The sequence below is a fragment of the Anguilla rostrata genome, chromosome 8 (genome assembly GCF_018555375.3).
Source record: "Anguilla rostrata isolate EN2019 chromosome 8, ASM1855537v3, whole genome shotgun sequence".
Taxonomy (NCBI): Eukaryota; Metazoa; Chordata; class Actinopteri; order Anguilliformes; family Anguillidae; genus Anguilla; species Anguilla rostrata.
The window spans coordinates 46,303,957-46,325,556 of record NC_057940.1 but is presented as its reverse complement, the minus strand read 5'-3'; the positions used below and the strand labels follow the sequence as shown (position 1 = coordinate 46,325,556).

The 21,600-nt window shown below is 38.3% G+C and overlaps 1 protein-coding gene across 6 annotated transcripts in view; it reads right to left on the bottom strand.

Moving 5' to 3' along the window:
* csmd3b (CUB and Sushi multiple domains 3b) overlaps positions 1-21,600 on the bottom strand; it is a 919,486-nt gene that overhangs the window by 504,037 nt on the left and 393,849 nt on the right. For all 6 annotated transcript variants that reach the window (XM_064348440.1, XM_064348441.1, XM_064348442.1 and 3 more), the window contains 3 exons: positions 10,955-11,149; positions 10,199-10,337; positions 9,693-9,880 (listed from right to left, as the gene is read on the bottom strand). In XM_064348440.1, the coding sequence (XP_064204510.1) occupies positions 9,693-9,880; positions 10,199-10,337; positions 10,955-11,149 (522 nt within the window). The remainder of the gene's footprint in view (positions 1-9,692; positions 9,881-10,198; positions 10,338-10,954; positions 11,150-21,600) is intronic.

Genomic DNA, 21,600 nt, shown 5'->3' with positions numbered 1-21,600 from the left:
ATTATGCTGATATGACTTTGTTTAGGACAAACTGCACCAAAATAAATGTGGTCATTATTTTTAAAAAATCTAACATAACTGAAGGCATTATTATAGATTTTGTCATTTCGTTATTATGTATTCATACTTTAGTTTATTTAGGTGTCCTAAAAGCTAAGCTGCCAGGGTCCTGAGGGAGCAAAATGGCACCAAAAAAGGCTCTCTCTATCTTATTCAAAATAATCCCATAAGGTATTTTTTGTTAGTGAAATGAAATGTAATTCAAATTTTAGCCAACCTCTTGTCATCATCCTGGTTGTTCAATTCCGATTGGTCAACGTTATGCCGCAAAGAGGGTCTCCTGCACTGCTAGAATAGTATCTATGCCACAGCCAGCTAACCTGCCACCAGTGTACATGGTTTCTGGTGGCTAAGTCACAGGAGAATCTTGAACGAGATTTATACATGCATATCTTTGCCAATTTAGGTACACTCAGTCAGTCTGTGCTGTCCAAATGGAAATTACTTTCTTTAAGAACATGCAGCACATCTGACGCGCATCTGATGACACCTTCAGTGTGCGCCGCATTCTAGATCCTGGTCACACTCCACCGGTGTGAAGATCCCCCCCACCAGGTATAAAAGTCAGGGACGGTAATCGCTCTCCTCTCTTTGTGCACTACCTCTTCTTGCACCTTCATCCAGTGTCCCTTGAGTGCCCACATATTGTGGAACTCCAATGGGCCTAACTCGAGTTCTCACAACTCTGTAGAACTCCAAATCAAAGTGCCTGCAGAACGCCTAAGATTGCGGCAGTCACCAATTTATCTAAACGCACAGATAAAGTCACTGTACGCAGCAACCATACTCTGGCGATTTAGCTCGCCTGTAGTCATCCCATGTGGAAACCAGCGCATGCCTGATACTGCGCCGACTAACCACGACAAGCTCCAGGAAGAAGAACCTTGATGAAGACCGACCGGGGGGTTGGGGGGGTGGACAACCACATCGCTGTGCGCCCCACATCTGGAAACCTCCACAATTCCACAACGCCAAGACTGTTCTCTCCAGCATTCTCTCCTTTCAGGCAAGTCAGTGATTTATATATTGTTATTTGGTTATACTGTAGCATTTACTTGCTGAACATCTTAGCAGAAAAGTGAATGCGAGAGCAGGATGTTCATTGAGCGGGTTAAGCCCAGACAGTTTTTCTACATCTGAGGACATTTAAAGTCACGTTTGTTTTTTATACCCATGCTCTTTATAATCATGCACTTTTTTGACTGCACTTTTTTGTTATGGCTTTGTCTGTACACTGTAAAAATAAAAAGAATTTCCCATTTTCATCTTGTTGACTTTGCAATCCCAGAATTTTAACAAGCTATTGATTTTTCTTAATTAGCCTAGATAATGAGCACTATACTACATATCCTATGTACATCTCTTCAAGTAATAGATGGCCTAATGTAACACTACTGTTTTAATATTCATCAATTTCTCTGATGACAGACTGACCGATTTATGCCTCCAATTTGTGAAACAAAAGGAACCTGCATCCTTTAACAATAAAAAGGCCTTGTTTTCATTACTTCCTGTTACCATCCAACATTAGGCTACTGTATATATTTCTGCTCCCACAGCAACCTAATTTCATAAATATTAAAAAACCATATGTTGCAAAAACAATTTTCTTGAAATAAAGTACACAACTGAATCAATTCCAACAGTTGTATTTCTAAATTATAGCGTTTCTGTTATATAGGCCAAGGGAAAACGGTATCCTTATTACCAGCACACTGAGAAAAGCGCAAAAAAGTGCAAAACAAGACAACACACAAAATGGAAAGAATGGTTAAAAGAAATTTTAAAAGAAAAGTGCAGTATTTTAAAGTAATTTCTTCAGTCATAATAAGCAGGCACCGCACACAAACAGATTACATTTCAGCAAATGTCATGTAGCTTAGTCTATTCAGTTTATTCAAGTCTCAATTTCCGTGAGAAATATTTCCAAAAAAATGTTTTTGAGCGCAAGTAATTTTTGGGTGTAAGGCTTTATTTTTTTATTAACAATTTTTAAAAATCATACATCATTTAAGAAAGTTATTTCTTCTTAAGAAGTTAGTATGCTTTTCCAAGTGTATTCTACATAGAATTGGATGCTAGGTGACCAAAAGAAAAATGTTGTCCCCGTCTGTATAAATGTAACAGCTCTTACAGTTAAGCCGCCTCTGAGTTGTTATAACAACTAGTTATAACAACGCTTTTTTGCTGTTACATATTTACAGAATGCCATCTAAAGAAAAAACGAGAGGGTTAGTACCGAGAGAGGTCATAGAGAGGACTTGATTAAGGACACTAGAGACCTTAGGCATTTTAAATGGTGTTTAATATGTATTGATTTTACTCAAACTTTGTTTAGTTCAGTGTTTAATGTTAAATGTGTTCAGCTAATTTGCTTGTTGTGTTGACATAGCCTCATCTAGATCTAGATGCTCCCAGTGATTAATGGAGAAGAAACAGCCACCTGGTCATAGGCATTTATAATAGGCACACAACAGAGTGTTCTGTATTGTAGGCTTTGTGTTTAATAAAACCTTACCTGGATGTTAAAAAAACAAAACAAACAAAAGCAGCTGTCCTGATCAATTTGGACATTACCACAACTCACTTCACATCTTTTTTTCCATGTGGCTGGTCTCGCATCACTGTTGGAAATATGTCCTTGATTTACATCTTAAGTCAAATTTGATAGTGCTAGAAAATGAGCAAAATACAAAAATGGTTACAGTTAAGGCGGCTCTCCACTGTACATTAATAGCGCCTGAATGTCATGTGAGGTCACCCACACTCATTTCAATCTTCTTTGCAAATAAAACAAGTTAATTTAGTGTGTCTGAGGTTGCACATAAACTATACTATAAACTATAAAGAAGTCAAAACTTTAAAACCTTGAAATGCCATATCATACACAATTAAATTTTACCATTAACTTCACAGGCAATTTCAAATGGTTTTACAGGGGGTTATTTTTGGCACAAAAAAACTGCATGGCTGTATGATTCATTTTATGCACCTGTTAGCAATGGGCGTGGCTGAAGTAACTGAACCCACTAATTATAAGGGCTGTCCACATGCTTTTGGCCATGTAGTGTATCTTGCATTGTATGAGCAAGAAAAGAGTTAATTAGGCAGAATCGGCACTATGCTTACCTTAGTCAGCTAGCTAGGTTACCTAAATTTCTACCTGCTACACAACTTTACAATTTATATAGGTAATCAGGCAGTCTAGCCAGCTAGCACACTAGCTATACATTCTCTCTCCCACTTCTACCTATGGTTAGGTATGCCTGTACCTAATTATATCAGGTAAACCACGCAGGCAAACATAAATACCACAAACATGTACTTCTAGGTACAGAGGTTAGGCAAACTTCTGTTACATTTACCTTATCATGTATGCCGACCTGCGTCTAAGTAGTATTAAGACGGTTATGTCAGAATGCTATGCACTCGGAAATATCAGCTAATCCTTTGTTTCAAACATTCTAATATGGCCTAAAGGTCTTTTAGCCACCCCCTTTCAATGTAAGACAATGGTACCAATAGAGTCAAAATACAAATTATATTTTTTTCCCACAAGAACATGTAGTCGCAATAGATGTTTCTTTCTTCATCTGATATTTCTCCACATGTCGATTTGTTAATTTATTGTGTCATTTGGACAGATTTTAATATTTTGTAGATGAATCTGGGACAGGGACCCAGCATGGACTTCATGACCTAATAAAAAATTATGTTATATTTAAAAAAATGTACATATTATGTAAAAAATATTATGTTGAATACCACACACATACCTAAAAAGGTCTGACAACCAGTCTTTTTATAAGTGTATTTGCAAAGCATCATGCCAATCCTGGGACCTGAGAAATAGGGAGATTTTGCTAATAAAGGCAAGGGGGGTCTGGAGGGCCTCCCCCCCAAAAATATTTGAGTTTCAAGGACTTTGTTTCCTGTATTCTGGTGATTTTTAAGTATGAAAATAACAACATAAGCACACAGATTTTTTATGAGAAATAGGCCAGCTTTACAATTATAAAAGCAAGTTTAAACAAAAATCCAATTTAAGAGTGTCTGTTCAATTTTAAAATCTATCTTAATATACCGTTGAAATACACTGAAATGTAATGTAAAGTCAAGCCCCTTGATGTTCTTAACTAAGCTAGGAATTACTGGAAACAGTAGGTAGTTAAACCATACCACAGCTACCAATAGTAGAAGATTAGTTAACTAAACAAAAACTACTTTATAAAAAAAGTAATTACACTGAAACTAAGATATATAAAAACGACAGTACCGAGAGTAATAAGGCTGAATATTGTAGTATGCAGGCTAAGATTAAAAAAAGAACTAAGGGTAGCCAAAAGGCTCTATGAAAGGCAAATTGCAGAAGATGCTAAAAGTAATCCTAAGCGTTACTGTCAATACTGTAGTAGTAAAAGGAAAGTTAAAGAGGAGGTTAAGGGCATTAAAAATAATGATGGAGCACTGCTTTGTAAGAATAAGGACATTGCCGATGCCCTAAATGGCTACTTTGTTGAGAGTTTTACCAGAGAAGAGGTTACTAATAGGCCGGAAGGCATATTCAATACTCAAAATGTCTTGGCAGATATTGAGATAGGGGAAATAGAAGTATTAGATAAATTACATAAACTAAAGACAAATAAAGCAGCAGGCCCTGATGGCATATACCTAAGGGTACTAAAGGAGTTAAGTGAGATCATTTTTAAACCACTGGCAAGTATTTTAGACAGTCTTTAGAAACTGGAGAAATACCGAATGACTGGAAACAGGGTATTGTAATACCAATATATAAGAAAGAGGACCGCACTGATCCAGGAAACTACAGGCCTGTCAGTTTAACTTGCATCTCATGTAAAATACTTGAATCTATCATTAGAGACAAACTAGAATTATTTCTTGAAAATAATAATATCCTAAGGGATACCCAGCATGGTTTTTGCAAGGGAAGGGCATGCCTGACAAACCTTTTGACATTCTTTGAGGAAGCTACCAAGTGTCTGGATGGGAGCAGGGCTTATGATATTTTATAAAACAGGTAGCTCAAATCAAGTAATAGTATTGGTTCATAGCCGTGGTATATTAACCATATACCATGGCTATGACGTCTAATTCCTTTGCACAATTCAGTATCACTCTGCGTCTGAGAAAAAAAAAAAACATTAGCCTAACAAACTAGGATAGATAGTTAGTGTGTATGTTGCATAGCAACCGCCTCACACTATGTGCAGGCAGCCAGGAGGGCCTATTTTATTTTGAACATTATTATTAATTAATAAAAAGTATTTAAATTGGTGTCTATTACTTTCATATTGCCATACTTGGTGACCATATACCAATAACCATATACCACAACCTGTCGTGAGCTATTGCTTAAATATACTTAGATTTCCAAAAAGCATTTGATAAGGTTCCACATGACAAACTCATTATCAAAATGAGGACAGTAGTAATTGCAGGAGGTATCTCAGAGTGGGCTCGGAACTGGTTACGGGATAGAACACAAAGGGTAGTAGTAGGAGGGATCTTATCTGAGCTGGGTATTGTGGGCAGTAGAGTTCCACAGGGATCGGTTCTGGGTCCACTGCTCTTCCTCATTTACATAAATGACCTTGACACGGACATTGAAAGTACACTAGTTAAATTTGCAGATAATACAAAACTGGGAGGATTAGCCAGCATTTTGGAATCTACTAAAGTAATCCAAGAAGATTCAAACAGAATCCAGAAGTGGGCAGAAACCTGGCAAATGAAATTCAATATAAGTAAATGTAAAGTTCTACATGTGGGGAATAAAAACATAGGGCAGGATTACTTTATGGGTGGTACTTGGGAGTAATAGTTGATCAAAGCCTATCAGGGTCTGATCAATGTGCTGCAGCAGTAAAAAAAAAAAAGCCACCAGGATGCTGGGATGCATAGCCAGGAGTATTGAGTATAAATCTAAGGAGATCATACTCACCCTATAAAATACCCTTGTCAGACCACACTTAAGAGTATTGTGTGCGGATATAGAGGTGCTGGAAAAGGCGCCAAAGATGGGCAACCAGATTGATTCAGGGATTAACAAAGTGAACTACAGGAAATTATTCAAGTTGAGTTCGGTTAGCAACATTAGGGGGCATAAATTGAAACTGGCAAAGGGTAAATTTCACACAGACCTTAGGAAATATTTTTTCACACAGAGAGTGGTCAATGTGTGGAATAGCTTGCCTGGACATGTAGTGGAGGCAGAAGCACTGGGGGTATTCAAGGCCCGGCTTGATACAGTGTTTAGATACTATCTAGCTTTTAGGTAAACTACGCATTAAGTACAGTTTAGTGGTAGGAATAGACGAGCAGTGTTGGGCTGAATGGCCTGTTCTCGTCTTACGTTATGTTATGTTATGTCATGATAACACAGAAATTAGGTCACCTATGGGAAATGTCAGACATTGGATAATGTTACTGCTTTCATGCTCAGACCTTTAGATAACATTAAAAAATATTAATAGTTCATTTAGCTGCATGTTTTTTCATGTTGAATTTTGGGGAGAAATATTCAAGATGAATTCTCATGAACTTAGCTAGGTTGTTCAGTTTTAATAAATAATGACTTACCGTTAGCTAACCACACACCTTTCTGACACTTGCTCATTCATGATTTCATGAATTCAAAACTAAGCCACAAATAGTCAATTCCTTTGCCAAATTTGCACTAAGAATCACACTCCCCAAATTATGTTTGTTTATTAAAACACTAACAAAAGGTGCCTTGTATTATAAAATAATTAAACAGGCAACTAACTTCATCGTATACCAAAAAAATGATGGGAGGTACAGATATAGAGAAAGTCCATAATGCAACACACAATGAAGGCCAAGCCAACCTGGGGGAAAACAATCTGTTGAACTCCTTAGAGTTATTTTAAGCAGTCGGTGAATTATAAAGATTATAAAAATGCTGAAATGTTGTTAGGTGAGCTCTACAAGAAACAAGGCTAAGGCTAACTTCAGATCTGAAGTTTTCTGTGCTCCTGTGCAAAAAGAATGAGTCAATAAGGAGACAAAAAATTGATTCAGGCCATTAAATGTGAGGGGAAAGTAGAAAATTATGGGATCATAAAACAAGGCATGTCTATATTTGTAGTTTTGTCACCAGTAAGCCCTAATAACTTTCATTAGCTATAAGAAGAGTGTCAGAAGCATATAGTAATATACATAGCTAGCAACGTTACATATCACATCACAACCTAGAAACAATATTAGCTAAGTAGCTAACATTATTATTATAAAAGGCCTGCTTTTAACTAAGCTGCTTTTAACTGCTTTAACATTAGGTAAAAGCAACTATCATAATAATGTTATTTAGTTAAAAGCAGCTATGTTATGATAGCAATGTTAACTAGCTAGCTAACATTGTTTATTTAGGATGTGAAATGATATATCACAAGCTAAAAAACAAATTAAACAAATATATAAATGACTGTTTCTGACAGCCTCTTACAGCTAATGAAGGATATAAGTACTTACTGGTGATGAAATGACTTATTTACAACAAATATAGATGAGGCTTGATTGAGGATCCAAGATTTCCGGCTTTCCTCTCATGTTTATGGCCTGAATTCACTTTTCTATCCCTGTTGGCTCGGTCTTTTTACACTGGAAGACATAAAACTTAAAATCAGCGTCATTAGCTTTGTTATTTGTACAGCCCACCACACAATAACATTTCGGCATTTTTATAATCTTGATAATCCACTGACTGGCTAATACCAATAAGAAATGGAGCACAACAATTTGTTTAGGGGTATGTCCAATTCTTGCACTGTCTCTATGGTACTGCAGAGTCCAATTCCTTTTCCATGATGTAATTTCGTCTGAGGAGCGCTTACTACTGCAGAGTGACAAAGAAAACTGGGAAAGAAGCACTTGTGCACTCATTGATTTTACCGGACGTTTAAGGGAGCCTAATGGGTAAAATGTGCATTGACTGAAGATCATAATCAGTGATGATCAGTCAACCTTAAGAAATAGGTAGGGGTTGGGTTAAGTTGAATTACACCAACCTAATGATATTCAAAGGTAAGTTATTCAAAAGAAATACATTTTGTCCTAAAAAAAAAAGTTCTAAAGCAGGAGAAATATGGGAGAATTGTGAACCTGGGAGGATACCGGGAGAGTGCAATGAAATATGGGAGTCACCTGGGAAAATCAGAAGGATTGGCATGTATGCATGAGACAACTAACAGGAGTTCCAAAGAGGCCAAATAGTCAGTTTTTTCAATTACAGATGCATTGTTCACAAATACTGCAAAATTAATTAATGTGGCAGAAAGAACAGGGTCAAAAATTGACACCACATGCCAAATAAGATTACCACAGAATTGAATCTACATCTCTGTGTCCCAGTCTCAACTAACACTGTATGTTGTGAGCTTCACAAATGTGGTATTAATGGCAGAGCCACTAATGTACAAAGCAGTGACGTGCGGTGAGGTCAATGGCTGGGGAGGCACTGGCTAGTATCAGAGCCAGATTACACACATATGAACCTGATAGATGTAGCTTAAATTCACCATTCAATTGGCAGGTTGCACAATATTGGTTAGGTGACCGTATGTTTCATATTTCACATCAGCATTTTTTACAACACGCATACAGGTACGTATTCGATTCACGTTTTATAGGTGAATGCAATTCCACTATTCACACTCATTCAACAGTCCATTTGAAACGACTGTGTTATTTTCTGTCTGTTCATTTGAGGTAGGTCCTTAAGCTCAGACATTGGTCTTCCATTCCAAGGTTAGATATAACATTATACATTTTGAAGCCGCTGGAAACTTTTTGCAAGCTAGCTAGCTTGAAGTTTACCTTGCGAGGCAGCTGGATTCGCGAGATGATTTGTGTAGCAAACCATCTGGCGCGTCAGGTTAGCCTGAAGTAACGTTAACGTGGAGGGAGAGCGTGAATTACGTGGGCTCAAGACACACCCCCCTCAGTGAGGCAGATGTGATAGCTTCCTCCCCTGGTGCTTTTTCATTGCAGTTTTATGACGAAACCAGCAAGCCTAAATATCTTTGATACACATATGTGAAATAAGTTACCTGCAATGGACTATGGAAGGCGAGGACATGAAATGAAGGGGTCTACAAACATTGGCGACATACAGAGACTAGAGATAGTGACAGGCACGTGTTTACTGCCCGCGCTCCATCCAGTTTCTGAGGGGTTGCGCAATCAGAGGGGAGACTGAGCTCGTCGCTGCCTCACCTCTCATCTCTCCCTGTATTTGCAGCAGAGCGCCAAAAATTAGGCGATTTCGACTATAAAAAATGATTGGAAGCACAGCTTTATCTCTCAAAGAGATGGAATCTCTCCTTCTTGAAGAATGATCCAATATCCCATTACATGGAGTTCATAACTTTTATGACAGCATTGCAAGGACTGAAGCTGTTCCGTAGGCGAAGGCTGGCCCTACTCCTTATTATTTACTTGATATTCATATATAATGTGTTTCCATTATTTTTTACATTTCCTATATATTGTACATATTATCACTCAGATTACTGTGTGTCAGCATGGAAAATAAAACAAAGCACATCTTGCAAGATTGACTGGAAATTGATCTTTTTGTTAAAGTCCCTTACTTTCATAGTAGATCTTAAAGCCGCTGTTGGAGCGACTATTATCAGTCGTGAAGAGCAGATAGAGCTGGTTGCTGCTACTGAAGAGGAACTGAGGGACTTGTGTTCCATTGAAGGATCCGATAAGAGGGGAGAGCAGATTAGGCCCATCATGAAGCTCTAAAAAGTCATAGTTCAGTTCTGTCTGAAATCTGCCACAGATAAAAGATAAAACAAGAGTAGTTTTTTCAGTTATTTGAATAACCCACATTAAGATGTAGATCTGTACATGCAAACCAGGACAAAAAAGGACTTCACAGAAGACATTTCAAGCTCAAGCAGCTCAAGCACATTCAAATTCTAACTGACAGACATATAATCAAGGTAAATATACAATATTAACAGAATTTTTAATTGAATACAAATATTTCTACAATGTTTTAAAGAGCTATTGCATTTGTACTGGGAAAACCAGGAATGGATCCACCCCTTGGTCATCTGCAAGTACAGTCATGCTCAGTTACACAGACCTGTCAAAGGTGATCTTGATGGAGTGTCCAGCCTCTGCTTCAATGACCCACTCACAGCTGAGAGAGTCCTTGTAATACCCTGGCCACCCAGGGGAGAGGATTACCCCACTTTGGGTGGAAAAGTGACCTCCACAAGGGGCTGTTAAGAGAGGATTACTATAGTTACCATCACCTGAAAGAAAGCCTCGGTACACATTCATGTACAAACTCACAGCGCAGAAAAATACTGGGAAAAACATATCACTGGAAAAAACCTATAGTTGTTGGCCCCCTAATAATAAAATCACATTTACAATAGAGTGCTTATGTGGCACTCTCATTGGCCTCAATACTGTACTACTGAATACAGAAAGATTGCATTTTATTGCACATCTACTGATCACAGATGTGAAGGATATTCATAACTGCTGGATAATTAATATATCTCATAACGTAATGTATCAATTTAAATCAGCACTATCAGCAGTGAACCTATTACCCATTGAGATATCATGCATCCTGACATGGTGCAAAGCAAAACATGGTATATTAATTTCTTCATTTCAGAAATTAGGTTCTTATTTTACCCCTCCATCTGAGCAGCATTGGTAGAAATTCTATGATTAAGCAGCAAAAGTGAACTGACTGACAATCAAATGGAAAGTGACCACCTCTGATTTGCTTTCCATTCACCATCTCAACTATCCCTCTTTCAGCATAGGTCAGTGTCTGTTTAACTTTGGCTCATTTTCACTGCAAGGGACAAAAGATCATTACCTTCACATTTTGGAATGGGCCCACTCCACATCACCTTTCCGTTATCTAATTCACAGGTAATGGTTTCTGTGCCCTGGGTCTTGATGAAGCCCTCCTCACAGATCACGGAAATAGTGCTGCCCAGCTGGAAATTGTCCCCAAAGCGTCGAGCATTTGTAGGAATCCCAGGATCAGGACACTCATTGTGGCCAAAAGCTGAACAAAATAAAAATAGATACACCACAAGTTGTGTTAAGGAAAATATTCGGAGATTTTGTGCAAGAAATGTCTCAAATTTAGCAGTTTTTCTTCTGTCTTTGATTTGCCATTGATCTCCATTTGTACATTTCAAAGGAATTCTGTTATTGTGTGCTGCAGATAACTTCTACATCAATGACTGCATCTTTTATAAAATAATACAAACAGCACAATATGTCAGCTCCTTTCAAATCAAAAGAAATGCATACAGAACTTGGTGTGGTCCAGAAATTACCACACACATGCATTGCTACGTAAATAGTTGTTCACTATTGCAGCAGAACAGCAAATCTCAAACATTGGAAGTGGAAATGTATAGTTACTGAGAAAAGTTTCATTTAAACAAGAGGTTGTTTTTTATATTAATTCGTAAAAGGTAAGATTTCTTCCTGTGTAAAAAAATATGAGTAAATGCATTGATATGGCGGAACATTTAATTGTTTTTGTCACAGACAAAATTTTGGCTTTAAGAGAACAATGTTAGAAACTGAACATGCTCAAATTGCCTTACTAAAATAACAAAAAAAAAAAAAAAACAGGGTTACAGTGGGTTTTTCCGTAAAGGGTGCATTTGGTACATTTCTGTACAGTTGAATTTTCGTAGCCTATATGGTGAAGTTAGAGTCTGGGTTACCATCCAAAACTGCCGAAAAATCACAGAAAGCACTGAAAAAAGGGAGACATGGAACTGCCAATAAAAGAGCCAAACAGCATGGAATCAGTGACACTTACGACTTCTGTAAAGAACACCCAGTCATAATAATAATTACTCTTCTAGGAGAAATAAAAGATGACCTAGAACATCCTACACTACGTTCTCATTCCCTCCTGCCAAGAATCAAGCCTTGCAAACATTACACTATCTCACATCTGGATAATTGCAATTGACAGTTGCTGTCACAACTGAAATATCACAGTCCGTATTTATCCTGCACTGACCATAGTGCTGGACAGGCTTTTGTCGCAACAGAAAATACATCAATTTCCCCATATCCAAACAAGATATTCAATGCACTGAAATGCACATTTTAAGCTCATATGTAAAATTGTGATTAGTAGGCAGTCCCATTTGCTTATTCTATAATTAGCTGTAGCCTTAGTAAATAAGACATCAATGTCATGAAGACTGCGTATACAACACCATACCCTTGTCAAGTTGTATGGATGTAAACCTGGCCCCAAGTCTGTAATGGGCCTATTTCACATCAAATGGTTATAAAACGGAAGTAAGCAAATGTAGCGTATCGCCTCGTATCGGTTTCACATTGCACCATTTTTACAATCGAAGCTATCAACCAAAAAGCTCCTTCTTTAAAGTGGATTCAAATTTCTAGTTAAAATCCATGGAACACTTAAAGACCAAAGTCATTGAAGACAAATTGCCTTCTTAAAATATGACAGTGAACAAAACATCTTTTTCATCCACTCTTCTCTACAGGGATCGTACGGTCATGAAAAACCTGGAAAAGTCATTGAAATTTAAAATGAAATTTCCAGGCCCTGGAAAAGTTAAAATAATATTTTTTGAAAAGTTTTGAAAAAGTAATGGAAATATAGCTAAAGTTGCATCAAATATAATTACTAATTAATCCAATCATAAAAAATAGTATGTATAGTAATAAAACATAAATTGGCACGTAACCTTCACAGTATTTTGGTGGTGTGAGAAGTTAAGTCGGTCCGGCTCAGTCTGTTTACAGGCACGCCTCTGCTGATGTAGCAGTTAGTAAACGTAGGCCCTACTGTGCCGACAATATGCCAGGGAAGTGCAGCTTCAATAATATATCAGGGCTCGAAATTAACTTTTTTACTTGGTAGCACTGGTGCTCCCAACTTCAAAAACTTAGGAACACCCACCAAAATGTAAGGAGCACCAACAATATGCAATAGATTTTTTATTGATAAAAAACGACAATATAACAGTACGGTTTACAAGTAACAGTTAAACTGTCACGCATAAAATGTGTCGACTCTTCAAGGAATTGCGTGTTATGCATTCAAACGACAAAGCGCTTCTTGTCACATTAATACCGCTAATTAAATCAACCGCCAGTAAACTGCATCGGAGAAATTAGCTGTTCCAACCGGGTCGCTACACAAAACGTCCACTTCAACTTTTCAGCTTTCGATAACGCTAATAAATTGAACATAAACTTTTGTCTTCAGGTAACATTAGTTAACGCGTTAGCTCTCTGTGTCGCGTGACAGTGGAGTGCAGCGAAAGGGAGTGATTGAAGGCTAATATTAACCAATTTAAAATCAGCATTAACGGTAAGAATGTCAAGCTCGCGATTGGTTAGAAGGGTCACCGTCAGCTCACAAGGGACATGCTGAGTGTACTAACTAGCGAATGTACAGAGAAAGAGACGTTCGACTGGGGAAAAAGAAAAAAGGTCGCACCAGAACAATTATTTGCACTCGCACAAAAGGTCGCACAGATTAAATTTCGGGAGCATATGTGACCAAAATTCTCGCAATTTCGAGCCCTGTTTGAGACATTGACAAAAATGTTAAACTATTCGAATTAAAATATGAGAGAATGTATCGAAGTGTGTCTGTCTGGTGTTTATTTGTTTTAGAGAGGCACCATATGTTTCAGATGCAGACCTAATTTTACTTAGTGTTATTTATTTATTTATTGACCTTTCAGCATTATTACAGGTTCATAAAGACAGTTGTCATTAAAAACACTGAATTATTTTGCTGTTACAATAAAACATCAATACTAAGTAGACAAAAAATTTTAAATATTGCAATTATCTAAGTTGAGATCTAATCTCGTATCCAAAATTTAAATTTAAAATCCGCTGTCATTTAGGAGTCTGCACATATAGGGGATTGGTGATCTCCTGTATCTCTCAGTTTGACATCTTGGGATGGCCAGTTTGTTTGAGTTCCTTGTCTGACGACCTGTGAGCTCCTCCCTGAGGGGGGTAGCCAGTCACTGAAGTTGGACTTTAGCAGCTTTCTGGCAAAGCCAAGACACAGTTGAGTGCGTCTCTCTGATAGAGTGCACAATCCGAGAGTGCAGAGAGCCTCTGGGTACCCTGAGTACCTCTGGCCAAGTATGATTTTACAAGCCCGTTTCCGCGTGCTTTCCAGCCTTTTAGCCTGGTCTGTAGTAAGGGAACTGTGCCAGACGGGGGGCGTACGTAGCCTGTGTAGATGGAAACCAGTTCTGGGTCTCGGACACCAAATTTCTTCAGGCGACGCAGAGCAAAAAGCTTCCTGTTCGCTGAGGTCAGCATGTGGTCCACCTGACTGTCCCAATGCAAATTCCTCTGGATGGTGACCCCCAGGACATTGACAGTGTCACAGACTTCCAGTATGTTCTGGTCAATGGAGAGAGTCGGCAGGGCGGGTGGATGCCTCATGTGAGTCACATGCAAAACATTACATTTCTTTGGGTTGAGTTTCATTTTGTGCTCCTCTACCCAGTTATCAAGACTATTCAGGGTCTGTTGGAGGGTACAGGGTAGTTGGAGCTGTTACAATAAATAATTCTAAATCGTCCCGCTGAGATAAAGTCATTTGTCTTGGTCATGGAAATTCAGTTAAAGGTTGTGGAGAAGTCATGGAAAAGTCATTGAAAATCATTGGTGAAAAAGTGTATGAACCCTGTCTCTAGCTAATGCATTAATTCACAATTCCTCCATACCCACAAAAATCTACCTAGCCCATCCTGCAACAGAAAATATCTCAAGAAAAAAAATGTCTTAGTCCCAGACATTATGGAGAAACCCATCCATCCATTATCTATACCCGTTTATCCTGGGCAGGGTCACGGGGGATGCTGGGGCCTATCCCAGCAAGCACTGAGAACATTATGGAGCTAAATATGATATATATACAAGTCCAGTTCCTCCTTAGGAGCAATTTCCAAACAACTGAATGTACCACAGGCATCTGTACAAACAATTGTATGCAGACACTGCATCGTTCAGGAAGGAGGCACAAATTAACTCCCAGGACTGAACAAACTTGGTCCGAAAGGTTCAGCTGAACCCCAGCACAACAACAAACGAACTGGTGAAGGTACATCAGGTACCGAAGTATCTACACCCACCATGGCCTGAAAGACTGTTGCGCAAGGCAGAAGCCCCGACTCCTAGACCGGCATAAAAAAGCCAGAATGAAGTTTGCAAGTGATCACCAGGACGAAGACCTAGTCTTTTTGAGGAGTGGTCTCTGGTCAAATGAAAGAAAAATTTAACTGTTTGGCCATAATGATCAGCATGTATGAAGGAAAAAGGGTGAGGCTTTTAATCCAAAGAACTGTGAAGCATGGGGGTGGCAGCATCATGTTGTGGGGGTTCCCTTTTGCTGGAAAAGGGACTGGTGTACTTCAGAAAATAGATGGCATCATGAGGAAGGAGGATTATCTAGAAATACTGAAGCAACACCTCAAGACATCAGCTAGAAAGTTGAAACCTGGTTGCAACTGGGTCTTCCAGCAGAACAATGGGCCTCATTCACCAATCGTTCTTAAAAAGAATTTTCTTCTTAAAACCCACTTACGCAGTTTTCAGACTCTGACATTCACCAATGTTTTCTTATTTGGGATCTGTTCTTAGGTAAGAACAGAATCTACGCACACTCAAGAGCACACTTACGCACATTTGAGTGCTGACATGTTTGTGCAAAATAATTGGTTATTGCCTTTTCTTCAATTCTACAGTTGTATAATATTATAGGATTTAAATTACAATAATATTTATATCATTTATAATATTTTTTAATAATTATTTTCATTATTTTACAAAGCATTAAGGTGCCAGGTTCCACCTCAGAGGGTGGTTGCCTCAGCGGGAGTTCATCTGTAAATAAATGATTTAAAAAAAAACAACCTGCAAAAGCAAACGTTTAAATACTGAATACAAACTAAGCACTTAGGTAACACTTTTTAAACACATGGGCATGTTGATGAAGAGAACACTTATTCAGAGGCGTCACTAGTGGGGTGACACCAAAATGACTGGAAATACATTTTTTGTGCAGTGTTTTGTGCAGCGACGGGTTTACTCCAATGCAGTTTACTGCCGGTTGATTTAATTAGCGGTATTAATGTGACGAGAAGTGCTTCGTCGTTTGAATGCATAACACGCAATTCCTTGCGCCCACTCCCACCAGCATTTTTTATTTATTTATTTTCCTCAGATTTGACATCAAACCATTTTTTTTACTTCATCAGTTGTGCGCCCTTCTCCGGATACAGCATTCACTGAACGAGTAATAGCATCCCATGCATATTTTTTTGTGTTATTTTATATCCACTACTGACGCTACTAAATATGACAGGTCGTTTGCTGTTCACTTCCCGCAGCAATACCTCCACTTCAGAACTACAGAAGTTTTTCTTACGTTAGGAATCCGGTGCTCCACCCTCTTTAGATTTTCGTTTGGGCATTATTGACTTTGTTCGCTCTCAACTTTTCTGTTCGATTTGTGTGTGTGCACACGGCCCTGCAGTCTCATGCCCTTTTATGGGGATTGGCGGGGCGTTTACCTATGCTAATTAGGAACAACTGGCACGCGCTTTACATTTACGAAGACAATGGGATTCATCATTTTAAGATGTTCATTCATCATGTGTGAACAATTCTGCGGTTTAAGAACAGGTCATGAATCTGACGTAGATTTTTCTTAGGACCTTTCTTAAGAACAAATTTAAGAAAAAACTTAGCATACCTCCAAAGTTGTAACAAAATGGCCGAAAGTATTGTGTGTCCATCACAAAGTCCTGACCTGAACCCCATAGAAAATGTGTGGAATGAACTGAAAAAGCGTGTCCGAGCAAGGAGGCCCACAAACCTGACTGAGTTACACCGGTTCTGTCAGGAGGAATGGGCATAAATTCTGGCAAAGTATTGTAAAAAGCTTGTGGAAAGCTACCTCAAGCGTTTGATTCAAGTTAAGCAATTAAAATGGCCACAAAATACTAACAAAGTGTATGTAAATTTGGGACCACTGAAAATCTGATATAGTACATAAAAGCTGAAATACATTTGTCTCTTAGCTATTATTTTGAAATGGCCTCTTATGGAAATAAAGTAAATACCCTACTTGACATGACACAGGAAATGTATGGTAACATGAAATGTGTGGAGTTGTGGAAAATTGAGTTTTAATGTCTTTAGCCTAGGTCAGTGGTAACCAACCTTTTCAAGCCCAAGATCACTTTTTATTAAAATGTAAGCCAAAATCTACCACTCCGATATCTTCCAATTAAAACCCACTTACCACGAGTAAGACTGTTCACTGTAATATTTATTTTTGCAATTTCTGTTACGACAGGCTCTATGTACATGCATACATACACACAAAGAAAGACACAGTTGTGTACAGTTATCTGTTCAATGCAGAACATTCATATTTACGGTAGGCCTATCTGTTCAATGCAAAATATTCATATTTACAGTATCTGTTCAATGCACAATATTCATATTTAGTTTCTCAGTTCAATGAATAATATTCATATTTACAGTATCTGTTCAATGCACAATATTCATATTTAGTTTCTCAATTCAATTAATAATATTCACATTTACAGATACCTTGTCATGTAAGTCCTGTTGTTTTATTTTTACTTTTGGAAGCCAAAATAAACATATTGACGCTGAATGTACCTTAACATAACAACATCGATATGGCTGAGGATTCGGTGAAAAAGAAATCAAAAATGTATAATTTCCACCCGGAATGATAGCGTGAATTTCTTTTCACGTCAGCGAGTGAGAAGACTATATGCCTCATATGCTAACAGGCGGTAGCCTTGCCAAAACGTACCAACTTGGACGTTTCTGTAGCTGCCTTGCTTATTGCTGTAGGCACGATGAAAAGCGACTGCTGTGCTTTTAGCCCTTTTTTCAGTTCATTGATTATTTTTTATCTTAATGCGCTGTTGAGTGGATACGAGTCTTTGAATTTAGCATGGGTGGTAGCCAGGGGTTAAATTGGGATTTGGGAGGTTGGTGGACCCTGAGATCTGCTGGAAGGTGCGTGAAAAAAGATACAAACCAATGAATGTCTCAGCTCAAAATAGTTTTATCTTTAATGTATTGTGCACATAATTGTAATTAAGGAAAACAATGTTTTAAAAAGAATGTATACTATTGATGCAAGCTTTTACATAAAATATTTCAAGTTTACTGAGTGTCATTAACGCTGAGAATTTTTTTACCCACAAAAATAATTGGATATCCTCCTCTTTTGTCCTCCCTTTCTTCCTCCTTTATCCATCTTTCTTAAACTGTCGAATTGAAACAAAATAAAACCAGCGGCGACTGGTGAGCTGAAAATTGGTGATGCACAAAACTTTGCTTTAAACTAATCATTAATCTCGAACTGTTTTAATTAATTTTCAGTGATTAACAAGCATGCAAACGATCTGAAGCAATTGGAAAGGGACACACAGCTTCGCATTGTGTAAGGGAGATTAAATGATAAATGCAATTTAGAAAAATCCGTTTTAATCACTAAGCAGTGGCGGAATCTTCCCCTGATTTTCCTTGAGTATCAATGCAATTAATGAATAAAATAGGCTACTCAATAGCAATACTATCATATAGCCAGCTCTCCCCAAATAGGCAGTTTTAGCGAGTAGCCCATAGGCATTATGGCCTACATTTATTTTCATTTGCAGTACGAAATTGTGCACATTTTTAATCAACATTATTTGTGGATACATGCACTTCTTTCTTTGTAGGTTTGCTTTTGCTGGTTATTCTGAAAGCTAACACAGTAGATAACAGACTGGTGTATCTTGTTTGTTAAGTGTAGAATACTTGGTGATTAAAACTGATTCTAACGGATGAATTGAATTTATGACTTAATCCCCCTAACACGGTATGAAGACGCTGTGTTAGGCTACTTGCTATTTGATTAGTCAGATCGAGGGCACACTTGATAATAAAGGAAAAATTACTAATGATTAGTTTAAAGGAAAGTTTTGCGCCCCACCAATTTTCAGCTCACCTGTCGCCGCTGTGAATGTTATGTATGTGGGAAATATTCAATTCTAGCTTAGCTGCTGACCAGCAACCTGCTGATTTTGCTCAAGCAGTCCAAGTTGCCGTTAATAATAGCCGGCGTTTGTGGGGGCTGTTTATTCATCTCTCTTTAAAATGTTGCACAGATGAAATTACATGTTAATGAAATTACCTACCGCGTCCGCTTCCAAACAATCAAGACAATCAACGATATTTTGCTGTCTGTGCCTGTCTATATAAATGACTGTTCCTCCTGAGTTTTTTTTTTTCTTCTGATTTTTGATTGGTTGAGCGAGTAACTGGCTAGAGGGAACAAATGGACTGGAGCATACAAAAAATTGACTGGATTGTCATAGTTATTTGTAAAACTGCCGGTAAAAATTATTTATTTATTTACCAAAGCGTCCACCCCCAATTTAACCCCTGGTGGTAGCATGAAAATGCTCCAGGTTGCCACATTTTGGCAAGGCTACCGCCTGTTGACAGAAGCAGCTGGCGACTCCACATGTATCAGAGGAGGAATGTGGTAGTCTACACCCTCCTCAGACCGACAGAGGATAGCGCATCGACCAGGACCGTGATACACACGGGGAACTGGTATGACGACTAAATTGGGGAGAAAATGGCAACAAAAAAAGAGAGAAAAAAACCGGAAAATAGGGACATGCTGGTTACCCATAACATTTTTGTGTGTATTTTAGTGAAATGTATGTCGATAAACAGTTATTCAACAAACTTCGTGGTCAGACTGTGAAACTTAACAATAGTCAAAAATAGAGTTTTGAGTCTAACATCATCCATGTTAGTTTCACTTACGGTGCATGTCCACTGCAGCATCAAACATCGCGTGTCGACGTGTTGCTTCACTTCACCTGGCTGCTTGGGGGCGTGTCAAAAAAAATGTGGTGGGCGATTTTTTTAAATTAAGTTTTTGGGTTAGGGCTAGCGAAGTTGGTGCCAAGTTAACAAGATAGCTATCTATCTATCGTATATCAAACCGGATAATTCGCCGCCAATTTTAAATCCAGATAACATCCCAATATATTACAAACCCGCCATGGACCGCAACAAGAAGCTAGTAATAGCTGCTCTCTACCTCGTATAACACCGAGAATGCGGCTACAGAAATTATCAGTTTTTCCTCCATCCTCAAAATGTGCGGAACTTTTTTTAACGAACAAGATTTTGGCTAGCCGGCTGAAAAAACAGCAGCACAGCCTTCACCTGATTGGCTCAATGGAACGCGCTTGACAGATTCATTTGCATAAAGTTGAGCTCTGCTCAACTTTTTCGTCGCGCTGCTACCCGTCGCTTCAGCGTGCCGCTACCAGAATGCATTGTGGGTACGATTGACGGTTGTCCCATAGGAAATGAACGGCAGGCGTCAAATCATGCTTCTTTCGACGCTGCAGTGGACATGCACCGTTAGGATATAGGGGAGAGTCGGTATAAATGTAACGCATCATAAATGTAAACAGTAAATAACTTTTTGTTCACTGCTGCTACATTTGTCATTTGAGGATTATATACGCGCAATTTAGTCCTATACCAAATAATTAATGGAAAAAGAAACAGCATTTATTGCATGCATTTATTATAAGCACACACCAGATTGGTCTGCATAGTAGGCTTTGGCTATTTAGTATTGTGTTTGTTTTTAATGCAAAATGAATTGTTTTACATTCAAGGCAATAGGCCCGTAGTCGTTTCTCTCCTGTCAGTGTTTAGTTCCTTGTTTACCGAATAGGGGAATGAACAATTATTGAAATTAGTGAATTATTGAAATAAACAATAATTGTTTAACATTTTGATGTGCGGAATTTTTTTAAATTTTGAGGCATCTTTGAGAGAGACCGGCAAAGATGTGCACAGACCATTGAGTGTAGGCTACATAAGAACTGGAGAGGGTAGGACTGGACAGGTGGTGAAGCCTTGTAAGTAAAGACAGTTTTATACTTCTGTGGAGGGAGAACACGTAAAAATGGGTCTGTGTAGGGGATGTGCAAAATGTGCGGCATGTGGGAAGCTTGCAGACCAAATCCTTGTTGATGTTGCGTACCTTCCCAAGAATTTAAAAGCGCGTAGTTAGCAACCAGTGCCCACATATGCCGCAGAGAAGATGACTGGTTGACTGTTGACATGAGGTCACTATCAGACGGCTCTGGCTAACAGGTTATAACAGGTGATTCACAAAACCGATAGCTAATGTTAAATATGCAGCTAAATGCGCTTTTATCAGGTGAATGTCTTCGTTACTACAAGTTACATCTAGCTGAGCATTTTTGTGGTCATTGGTGCAGTATTTAGTAGGTTTGAAAATATGAATGAAGGTAGTAATGTATATATATTTCATTGTTTATTCTGTCTGGTTATCTCTGTCTTGTATTATTCTGGCTACCTGGATACGTAAAACAGCCAACT